The sequence below is a fragment of the Gavialis gangeticus genome, unplaced genomic scaffold, assembly GCF_001723915.1.
Source record: "Gavialis gangeticus isolate Ggan-Ray unplaced genomic scaffold, GavGan_comp1, whole genome shotgun sequence".
Lineage (NCBI taxonomy): Eukaryota > Metazoa > Chordata > Crocodylia > Gavialidae > Gavialis > Gavialis gangeticus.
In genome coordinates, this window is record NW_017729022.1 from 130330039 (window position 1) to 130341669 (window position 11631).

At 43.1% G+C, this 11631-nt stretch overlaps 1 protein-coding gene across 1 annotated transcript in view; it reads left to right on the forward strand.

Annotated features, from left to right (window-relative positions):
• Nucleotides 1–7089: 7089 nt before the first annotated feature.
• The window catches only part of LOC109297069, a 26979-nt gene continuing 22437 nt past the window's right edge, over nucleotides 7090–11631 (forward strand). Inside the window, exons 1-2 of the mRNA XM_019516718.1 lie at nucleotides 7090–8288; nucleotides 10057–10062. Of these exons, the coding sequence (XP_019372263.1) occupies nucleotides 8287–8288; nucleotides 10057–10062 (8 nt within the window). The 5' untranslated portion in view covers nucleotides 7090–8286. The remainder of the gene's footprint in view (nucleotides 8289–10056; nucleotides 10063–11631) is intronic.

Here is an 11631-nt window from a genome sequence, read left to right on the forward strand (position 1 = left end):
TTCATGTAACCTTGTTAGAACTTGTAAACGATTAGGTTTTATTACCAGCAAATCAAAACAGAGATTATGAAAGTCAGCATGACCTTGCATGGTTCCATTTTTCTGGAAGGAATAGAACTGCAAACTGGAGCTGTGTATATTTACACTGGCAGCACCTTCCATAATTCTGATGACTGCATCCATCATTTAAATGGACAGAAGGCAACATTCACCCCTATATGGAAATCTAATGCCGTCAGCATTAGCACTGAGTTATGAATCTTCAGTAGCTATGAACTAAGCATATTCTTGTACAGCTTGAAGTCATGGAAGAGAAATATGCCTGGCCAAGGGAGGTTAAACAGTTTTCAGCATGGATGCCTCTGCCAGATATTCAGAGTCAGACTGAATGAAGAATGCTGAGATCTTGAAACAGGCATGATTAACAGCAGCTGAGAGAGCAGCATGGGCATGTTCTGAAAATGGTAGACAACAGGCACCTGAGCAAGCCTTATTTTAGCAGCTCCAAGGCAAAAAGAAGTCAACCAAGAGGGATCTAGCACAGAGAAACTGCAGCAGAATTTTTTCAGGTGGACAACCTTAGTGCTTGAAAGAAAGTGGATCATGATAGAAGTGGTTGATGAAAACTGACCTCTGTCCCCACTGGTATGGGAAATGGATTGGAGTGGATTGGATTGGATTGGTTGTTGCTAGACAATTAAGACCTTCTCCTTGGAGAATGACACAGAGGAATGGCTCAGAAAATATAGGAGCTGGTTTTTGTAGAGAAATTAATGCACTATGTACCCAGCAAAAGAGTCAAAGGGTCAAAAGACTCAAATATATATATATAATATATCTCTATCTCCACCTATAGCTAGATGTTTCAATAGCCTTTTAACTTGGACAAATTGATTTTTTTATCTTCCAAAAAATGAGCACCCTTATCCAGCTCTTTGGAATATGATGGTTTGATAGACGTGCCACATGAGATAAATATATGTACAGTCAGTAGTTTCACTCAGTTAAGTAAACCCATCAGAAACAACACAACTCTGATGGCATAAAGAGGCTTGTTCTGCAGCATGGCAACAACTTTATCCACATAGAGATTTGATGATTATGTTTGTTGTGAACATAAGTATAATTAAGTAACATATAAACTTGCTGTTGCACTGGTTATCATTGTGCTCCTCATAGCTGTATAGTAATACTTTGGAAACCAGTGGAACTTCAAGAATAAATAGTGATCCTTTTTAAAAAATGGTCATGTATTTTGTGTGACTAATGAGAACATCCATATCACCCAAACCAAGATAAAAAGCACCTCCAAGAGGTTTGGGAAACGTATGAAATCTTCTGTGCCTGTGCTGAAACTGGCCTCCATGAGACAGAGGTCAGCAGGCAGCTGTCCTGGAGACCAGTTATTCCCTAGCTGCTTCCTGTATGGATTCCAATGCCTTCCTTGGAACCAGGTGGTTAGTGGCCTGTCAGAGACAGGATATTGGACTTAGGTGTGGCACAGCCTTGGTCCCACATGGAAAGTTTCTTTGTAGATTTTCCCATGTGCTGATCACAGCTCTTAAGACCAGGAGCAGTTAAGCATATGTGTGTGTTACCTCCCTCTGGCCACTTTTGACCTCCAGCTGTCTTGTTCCTCAGGACTTAGAGGCTTGTTTGGACATTTTACCTAGGGCAGCAGCTCCTTTCTGAAAGTCACAGCCAAGCACATGGTTCAGTAATGGCTGTGTTACTATAGCAGGCTTTTATTTTGCTCCTGAAGATGCTGTCAGAATGAGTGCAATCTGTTCTTGGAGCAAAGAGATGCTTTCCACTGGAAGGACTGCCATTTCCTCCCACTCACAAGGCTGCCTGCACAGAAGAGGCGTTAGCAACAAGTGCGGTATGGGGGAAGCTCTTCTCCAAACATAATGCACAGCCTTCCTGCTGGAATTCCAGGAACATGATCACAGAATAACTCTGATATAAGCATTGTTGGGGGTTGCTGTTTTTTATTCATCTTTTCACATTTTGTGGATTTAAGTGAGTATGACTCTTTTTCTAAAAAAAATGATTGCATCCTTAATCCTTAGGTCCTGGTGGGGAAATCTGTTGAAGCCCAAGAAATGAAACCCCTGTTAAATGTGTGATAATCCTGGCAGGCCTGGAAAATTAAGGTGCTTCTAATAGGAGGAGGAGTATTTGTAGTACCTAGAAAAAAACAGAATCCTGGACCCTTTGAGCCAGGCAATATGGGCACTTGTACACATGATGGGGATTTAGTCCTCAGGGTTTTATTCTATGCCCCCTAAATTGAAACAGTGGGCTTTCAATTTAGGGGCTTCTGTCACTGTTATGACAAGGGGCCTGATTTCCTGGCCCCCCACCCCCCACTGCTGGCAGAGCCTGCCCACAGCCAGGAGGCAAGCTGCCAGTGGGTCAAGCAACCCCTGAGCTTTGGGGGACCCTGGTCCTTCCCTCCATGGCAGTAGTGCCCCCCAGGGCTGCCTGGGTGGGCTGCTAGCAAGCTGGGTGTTGCTGGAGCTTGGAGGCAGCACCTGGCCAGATCCAACTCTTCCCCAAGCCCAGTGGGGCTTCCTGCACACTGTCCCTGCAACCTTCTCACTGACTGGGACTACCCAGGAATGGGCTGGCTTGCCCCTGGGCCAGTGCAGGGGTGTGGCAGGAGGAGGCAGCAGGGACAGTCCACAGGGCACTGGAAGTCCACTAAGTCTAAGCTTCCCTGAGCCTGCCAAGGCTTCCAGCACCCCATGCACCATCCCTACTGCCTTGTCCAGTCACCAGTGCCCCCAGCTGCCCTCCTGCCACCTCTCTGTGCTGCCCCAGGGGCATGTCAGCCCATTCCTGGGTGGTCCCAGGCAGTGGGATGGTGGCTGGGACAGTGCACAAGATGCTGAAAGCCGCAGTGGGTGTGCGGGAGAATTGGATCTGGCCAGGTGCTGCCTCTGAGCTGCAGCAGCCCACCAGGACATCCCCAGGGGGGCACCACCACATCAGAGGGAAGGACTGAAACCGCGCCCCAGCTCAGCTGCTACTCAGGCTACCAGCAGCTCACACCCTGGGCAGGCTTCACCAGAAAAAAAAAGGATTGGGCCCCTTGCTACTTCTGCCTTCAGCAGGTGTCTGCAGCTGCCAGGCAAGTGCTAAAGGGAGAGGCATCAAGGAGCCCAATCTTTTTTTTCAGTGGAGCCTGCCTACTTCTCCTGTGTCCAGTGGTCAAGCTGTCAGATTAAATAAGGGGCAGACAAAATATGACTTGCAGGCCACATCTGGCCTGCTAGGCAATTCTATGTGGCCCATGGGGCCCCTACAAAAAATTCGTAAATTAATATTTATTTGCTCCTGGCTGCCTGTCAAAACTGACAGGAGCCAGGGGCAGCAGGACCCAGGGGGAGCCCTCAGCAGGACTGAGCAGCCCAGTCTCACCACACCCCAGCCATTTCACTCTCTTTCTGCCCCCGATCTGTTCCCACACCATGTGGCTCCTGGCTGCGTGGCTGGACTGGGGAGCATGGGGCCATGCTGGTACGTGTGTGTGTGTGCAGGCAGAGGCAGTTTGTGTGTGTGTTCATAGGGTGAGTCCCACACTCCCAGACCTTCATACACATGCACCCACACACCCCTCATGCTGCCATACATGCAGACCCCCCACTCCCACACCCCCTCACACAGCCCAGCCACCCTCCACCCACACACAGCCCCCCCACAAACCTGTACGCACTCCCCCCGGTATACAAGAGTCAGACTTCATTTTAAGCTATTGTGAATCACCTCTGTGCACACTACACAAACACATGTAAATCAGGACAAAAGTCTTTTTTTAAATCAAATTAATGAATGCTGTAGAAGTTTGCTTTTTAGAATATAATTTAGTATTTTTTCTGGTTCCAAGATGGCAAAACCCCTTGCTGAAAGGAGTACTTCTGGGGGCAAAGGGAGGGACTTCAGGTGGAAAAGGTCAGGGGCTAGGGGCTGGGACTTCTGGTCACAAGATGGTAACCATGGGGCAGGGCACCTGTCAAGGGGTGGGTTTACCCATGCAGCCCTCGACAGATTGCTGAAACTCGGTAAGCAGGCCCCTGCCCCAAAAAATTGCCTGCCCCTGGATTAAAGGCTGCAACATAACACATAGCAATGTTGCAAACTAAACTCATTTAAAACCCCAAACCTCATGCATGTGTAATGTGTGATACTATTAAGCCACACAAAAGAAATGTTTGTTATATGTACATGGTGATGATCATCATATGTACAAGCGCCCTATATGATTCCTCTGAAAGAGGGTAGTAGACGATATCTGCCCACAAAGGATTAATGATCTAAATAGACTAGACAGACCAAGGAAGTTTTTTCATTTCCACTTTGCATAGAGGGGATTGCAGCACAGAGAGCTTATGTGATTTGCCCCAGTTTAAACAGGGATTCTGTGGCAGTTTGGAATTGACCTGTGATCTCTCAAGTCCAAGCCTTGGAACTTTTTTTTTTATAGAAGATTTGTGGGTCTGCAACACCAGAAGAAACCATTTGATCACTTAGTCTGAACTCCAACAATAGCATAAGCTGTGGGACTTCATGCAGGTATGACCACACTGAGCTAAAAAATGTGTTTCAGTAAAGAATATCTAGGCAGTTTATGCCTGAAAACTTCAAAAGATAGTGACGCTATAAGCTCTCCTGGTAGTTTCCTTCAGTAGTTAATAGCCCTCAGTGTTAAAAACTTATGCCTTATTTCTAACTGAAAATGAGAAGATAATGGCTTCTAGCCATTGGTTTTGTTAAACCTTTCTCTACCAGATTAATGAACCCTTTAATACCTGCTATTTTCACCCCATGATGGTACTTATCTTTGGAAACAGTTACTTGATCTTTTTGTTCAGATAAGCAGACTGGAACTCTTTAAGTCCCTGGCTGTAAGGGATTATTTTTTCTAGAATAATCTTCCATCCTTGTCAAAGTTTCTTTCAAAGAACAGTTCTTCAGGTGTTCAAGCACCCTGCATTCCAAACAGATGGCATTTAGCAACATAGGTAAAAATATGACTGGACAAATATTTATATAGGCTCATTTGTCCTTTGACAGTCCAAAAGTGATGAATGACCAGCAAGACTAAAGCTAAATGTTACAGCTTTTATTCAAAGCAGCTAAGTATGTATTCAGCTTATAAAGCCAACTCCACTCAATAAAGCACTTACACACACACAATGAAAATAAAGTATAAAAACATAGACATTCAGAAAGGCTTTTTGTTTTATATTTATAAAACTAGCCAATTGCCTGTCAAGAATGATGGGGGAAGGAGCGGGGGGAGGGGAGAGGGCGGAGCCCCATGCTCCCCATCTGGGCCTGTTCCCCCTTTGTTCCTGCTTCTTGGGTGTCCCGAACCCACTCCCCCCGCATCACCACCGCCACCACCTCCAAGGAGCAAGGGTGGGGGGGTCCTTGCCCCCACTCCTGCTCCACCATTGCCACCTGCAGGGAGCTGGGTAGGATTGGCTGTTTCAGTCAGGCAGTCAGAGTGCAAATAAAGCTCTGTGGACAGACAGACAGACAGACAGACAAAGGCTTTTATAATATTAGAATTTGATTCAGTAGTCTGCAAAATGATCAGTACTTGCTGATCATGAAGTCTGGTTTCTTCAGGTGCTGTCAGAAATACTTCTGCAAACAATTCAAACCTTTCTGGTCCTTATAAAAATGCCTCCTTGATGTTGTTCTGACAAGTCATGAAGGTCCTCATAGGGTTAATCCCCAATTTTATGAGAAACTGTTGGCAGGACAGGGGTGGAAAAAGGCACTTGAATGCAGTGTCTATGCAATGCGCTTCCATTTGGTTTAGCAGTTCTTTACACAATAAGATGGATAACCAGGGTGATCTTGGCCTTAAAATGAGAAAGTTAAAGCTTTTATGGGTGACATCATGTTTGAGAGAAGCCTACAACACATTACCAGCCTTATTTCTATTGCAGTAACATAGAGGAACCTCAACCAAGACAGAAGCAGATTGTGCCAGGCACTGTACAAACCCAGGATAGAAGTTTTCTTGCAGCAAAGACTTCTTACCTATGAGTTAAGAAAGACAGATTGAATTAGATATAGGCAATGGACAAAACCTAACTTGCTCTCAGTTGTAGGGAGGGACTGAAACATCATAAGGTCCTCCAGCGCCCTGAGTACCCAAAGCTAGCATGGCTAAAGCACACATGAATTCCAGGAGCTGACAGCACACAAGACAGGGGGATGGCTAGCAACACACACAGCCTTTGGGCAGAATGACCTCATACCAGTTCAGCAAGTGTGCTGTTTTGGGCCTCAGTCCAGAGCAGGTCACAAACTCACCTCTCTGCCATTATACCCCCTTGAGTGAAATAAAGGGTCTATGAAAGTTCCACCTGGCCAGTGAAAGGGTTCCCAGTGCAGGCCCTTCAGGAGATGGCTAATTAGGCTTCCCTTCACAGACATCCTTGCAAGCTCTTGAGTAGGAGGCATGCCACATGTGGGGCCAGCAGTGGGAAGGGCTGCAGCATACAGCATTGTGAGGATTTCTGACACGGCTGAGGACCATAGGTGAATCTGTGGAGGCTGTCCTACTAAAACAGGCCATCCAGAGCCATTTAAACTTTGCAGGGGTCTGTTACATCCTCTAAGCCATACCATATCCCCCCACTCCTCCTTAGTATTACAACATAGGTTTCACCTGAAACAGGAAAAAGTAGAATACTGGTAAGATATACTCTTGAGCTTTACAGAGCTATAGAGATCCCAGAGTACCAGGAGGGGAAGATGTTTCTGATTTAAAATCTGCTCTTACTAGGTCTATCACTGCTTGAGGCCCAGCTCTCCAGAGACTAAAGGTTGCAGGTAATTTGGTAATCTGTCACAGAGAGTTTTTCTTCTATTGTAATTGTAGTCTATCTCACCTACAAGTAGAAAAGCAATTACACACCCACTTATGGAAAAAAGGTAGCTTCTGTCTATCCAAATCTATGTCTATACTAAGTTTTCCATTGACACCAAGACAAGAAAGAAATTATTATATCTTAGATACTTAGATACTTAGATAAGATACTTCTTATTTCACTGATCAAAAACTGGAATTTTCCAACCTATAGGAAATTCCAGTATTTCAAAATTTGGTTTCATCTCAAAATGTACCATGGTCACAACACTCCATAATGCATCCCATCAATTTAATTAGAGGGGGAGACTGAAATGCATCATGGGAAGCAAAGATTCCTGAGTGAGCTGAGCCCATACAGGAGAACAGAATATTTTTGGCAAAGTCAGTGTTTTGATTTTGGTGAAATTGCATTTTCCTTAAAATGGAGGGAACCTGCTATTCCATCCAGCTGTTCTTCTAATGGAGTTTACTGCTTTATGCTTTCCCACCTCAGTTCTGTACCTTGCAAAGCTATACTTGTCAAGTGAAGGCATTTTTTTTTTATTATGCAAAAAATGGTCTATAAGAAAGTTTTGGTCTGTCAAAAAATCACTGGAGGGACTCTTTCCATAGGGGTTAGAGTGAGCATGGATGAGAGATTTTAAACTCCATCTTGTAAATGTTTTTGTCCTGCGAGTTTCATACACACACGCACAGATGCACACTTTCAGTGAACTTTCAGGATTAATATATAGTTAGTGATGAAGATAGTTGTTTTCTATCCTTTATGAGTTCATTACCTTAAACATTGCTGACAAGGTTTGCTATATGTTATATTTATGAGATAGGTCAGTTATAATAATGTACCTCTTGAGCACTGTTATTTTTGTAGTAACTTCTGAAATCGTAAATAAAATATTATTATGAGCATTAGACCTAAAAGAAGAAAGTAGCAAAAGTATGAGTTACTGCTGGGCAGAAGGAAGAGAGAAAGGGCAATACAAAAACAGAGTTTATGAATGCCGACAAGGAAGAGCCCAGGTGAAGAAGCAGTGAATAGCAGTGAAATGACACTAGTTTCCACAGTGCATCCCTGAACAGACTGCAGAAACCTGTTGGTGAGCAACAAGATAAGGAGTGGCCCAGAGGTATGGTGGGTCTTTGTCAGACTAAGAAGTGGATTGCTACATCAGCACATGGTGCAACGGGTCTGGTCAAGTCTGTAAAACCATATAACTTTCCCCTTAGCATATGTGGGGAAACAGCTTTTAAGTGAGACAATAATCAAGCTTCTAGAGTGGAGTGCAACTGCAGGAGTGGAGTGGAGAGGATACGGGAGTGGATGAAGTGCCTTTCAAACTGACCGTGGAGCATTGTGAGCCAAGGGCGGCATTCTTTGCTTTCTACCAATGTAAGTAAGAAGGGAAATCCAGAAACAAGGGGGGAAATGGGTCTGGTTGAATTGCTAGACATTTTCAACAAATTTCCCAGGGTTTTGTTGAGTTTTTTTGTTCAGTTTGTTGTTTTTTGGTTGTTGGGTTTTTTTTGGAGGGGGGGTTCTAGGTTTTTAAGACCCAGCTAGACAAAGCCTTGGCTGGGACGATATAGTTGAAAATGGTCTTGCTTTGAGCAGGGGGTTGGACTAGATGTCCTTGTGAGGTGCTTTCCAATCCTCATTTTCTATGATTCTGTACCTGGAAATTTTGCACAGAACATTTAACTCATTACAGGGTTGGTCAGAGAAAAGGAAAAATATTATACAAATAAACTGTTGGATGAGAAATGGTGACCGTCATTGAGAAACCCATTTTCTAGAGCGGTGGTTCTCAACCTCTCTGGACTCTAGGCATCCCTCCATAATTTCTGTGGTACCCAATTTCAAAAATAAATGTATACGTTACACAGTTACCTCCTTACACGGGGGCTGGGCAATAGGGGCAGGGGATAATCCAGACAGGGATAAAAGCCTGATCCTGGCTTATTTGCTCATCTCTTCACACCCCACTTATCTCCTTGTACCCTTCAAAGGATGTGTTGGCACTCTAGTGTGCCATGGCACCCTAGTTGAGAATCACTGCTCAGTTGACATTTTCCATGTTTCCTGATCTACATGAAAACATTAGGCAATTTATGAAAAGGTATCTTAATTTTCAACCAGCTCTAGAACAGATAAAATAGTAAAAAAAAAAAAAAAAAAAGGAAGGAAGGAAACCAAAAAAGTATCAATTTTTCACAATTAAAAAAAATCCCTCTTTTCTCTGACTGCTTCTCGAATGCTCTTGAACAAAAAAAAGCAGATTAATCTCTCTGTGAGGGTGCTGAATTCCTCAGGATAGATTTTGCTTTCCATAATTGTTATGATTTCAAAAATATTGTATGCTTTTTCCAACATTATACATAAAATGATACACCTATGGTATAATATAACAGTGTAGTTACAGAGCAAAAGTACTGAGCCAGATGGCATACACAATAATTTCAAACACGAGCGTGCATCAATTACTGCAATATTCAGCCCTCATAAACTTTCAACAAATATGTTCACATAAACAAGATCTTACATTCCATCCTAATTAATCTTCACATTTGTACAAAACTGCTTGCAAGTTAAAATACTAGGGGGGGGGGAAATGGCTCAAAACATTTTTTCCCCTTCATCAGACAATTTTTTAAAATTCTGGCTTTTTATTTCAAAATAAGTCTTGAAATTTCCAGCCATGTGGTGATTAGTTCAAAAGAGAATCATGTTTCCTGCTTTGAAAATGAGCATATCTCTACTGACTTCAATGGAGTTTCATCCATGTATGCTAGCAGAGAATTCGGTGTGTACTGGTGTGCATTGAGGTCCAAGCCTGCTGTGCACTGATAGGTCAGGCAGTGCACGAGAGAGACTGGAGATGTCTTAGCAAGAAGTTAGAGCTGGCCCAGCCAGACTGTCAATGAACCCTAGTGCTCTGTGAAATTTGCTAGTCAAACTGAAAAAATTGAAAAAAATCTTTTTGGGTTGACTTAAGTTGTTCTTAGAGAATTGGTGAATTAAGATAACTTGTTTTTGGTTCAACAAGCTGTTTTGTTCAGTAAGAAAGGAATTGTTTTGTTTCATTTCTAGGAGATTTTTAACTAAAATGTAGAGGTAGGTACACAAAGGGACTGAGATCCTATCAAAAAACAGCAAGGAGGTGCAGGTAATGCTGCTGTTTCCCTCTCTTTAACAGGCAATCTAGGACTTTCTCCTGGGGTGCCAGAGACCTGGTTTCAAATTCCCTTCCTGTCCAGTTCAGAAAAAAGGCTTAAATTTGGATCTCTTACATCCTGAGATCGTAGTCCAATTCCTGGTAATAAGGTCAAAGCAGAATATAGTGCTCTGTAAATGTGATCTCACCCTCCTTGTGATCACCACCAAAAATGAAAATGGTCCATTTTTTAAACAGGAAGAGGGTGTTGAGATTTCCATATTTTATCTTTATATTTTTTATTCAGCCAAATTTATTGCATTTGATCTAAAGTTGTAGACATCTTCAGATGCTCTGCAGCTGTGTTTTTCAGCAAATAAACTATTCACCAAAACTGCTGGCCCATCTCTAGTTAATACTGCAGGGTACAGGAGCACAGAACATGATGCAGCCCAGCAGCAGAATAGGGTTGATTTAACAAAACTCCAATTTTCAAAGTACCAATTAATTTTTCCCCCAAGATTTTTATGATCAATTGTGAAAATTTCTTGAAACCTCAGAATTGTGCTGACAGTTTTTTGCCAAAAAATTCCAACATTCTCCTGTATTTTGGACCAGTTTTAAAATGATGGTCATTTAGCAGCGTCACTGTTAAGAAACAGTGTTTTTGGAGGAAATGTGGTGTGCCTGCGTGAAATAGCAGAGGATGGGCTCCAGTTATACCCAGAAAGTGTGCAGAATGGCCTCCAGCCTAAAGGCAGGGTCATGCTACCACCCATACAAAAGCCTAGACAAAGCACATGTTGTCAAAAAGACACTGCCGCCTATTACTTTGAAAAGGCTGCTTTGTGAAGGGAGACAGAAGACAGCAGACAAGAAGAAAGAGAAAGTAGAAAGGACAAAGTCTGGAAAAATGCTTAGAGTGAGTCTCCCCCCCAAAAAATCTAGTGAAAGGTAGTATGGCCTGATGCTTTGGAGCTGTGAGTAAAAAAAGCACCTCCTGTCACTGGGTTCCTCCTGTTCTCTGGGAAACAGGGCTTTGTGCATTCTTTGTATATAAGCTGAACTGCAGCAAAGATACCTCACTTGAGCAGTAATTTCCCCTCCTAATGACAATAAACTTCAAACCCCACATTTTTGGTTAATGTCCCCAGCGGAAAAAAAAGGTGTGTTGGGGGGGGGCTCTACTATTTGGCTTTTAGAGTGTTCATTTTCTCAAGAAAAAAAGAAGTTTTGGTTGTGGGGGGTTGGTAACATTAAAGTTCTTTTGAGGGGGTGTTAACTCAGTATACCCAGCCTTCTATCCTTTGAGTTTAGGCACTTTAAGTCCCATGTTCCAGGTAAGTATAGGGAGCAAAAGGCACAGTTATATGGCAGAAACCTTAAGTGTCCTTCCATTATGCTTTTTTGTAAGCAAGTACATATTATTTTAGTGGTAGCCTCAGTAGGCTAGGCAGACAAGAATAATGAGCTGGTCTGCAGCCTAAAGTATAGGACATGAACTACTTCCATTACCGAGCTGCAAACTATCAAAAAGTGAATAGGCAAAGCAAAGGCTAGCTGTTGGGCATATGAAATTTT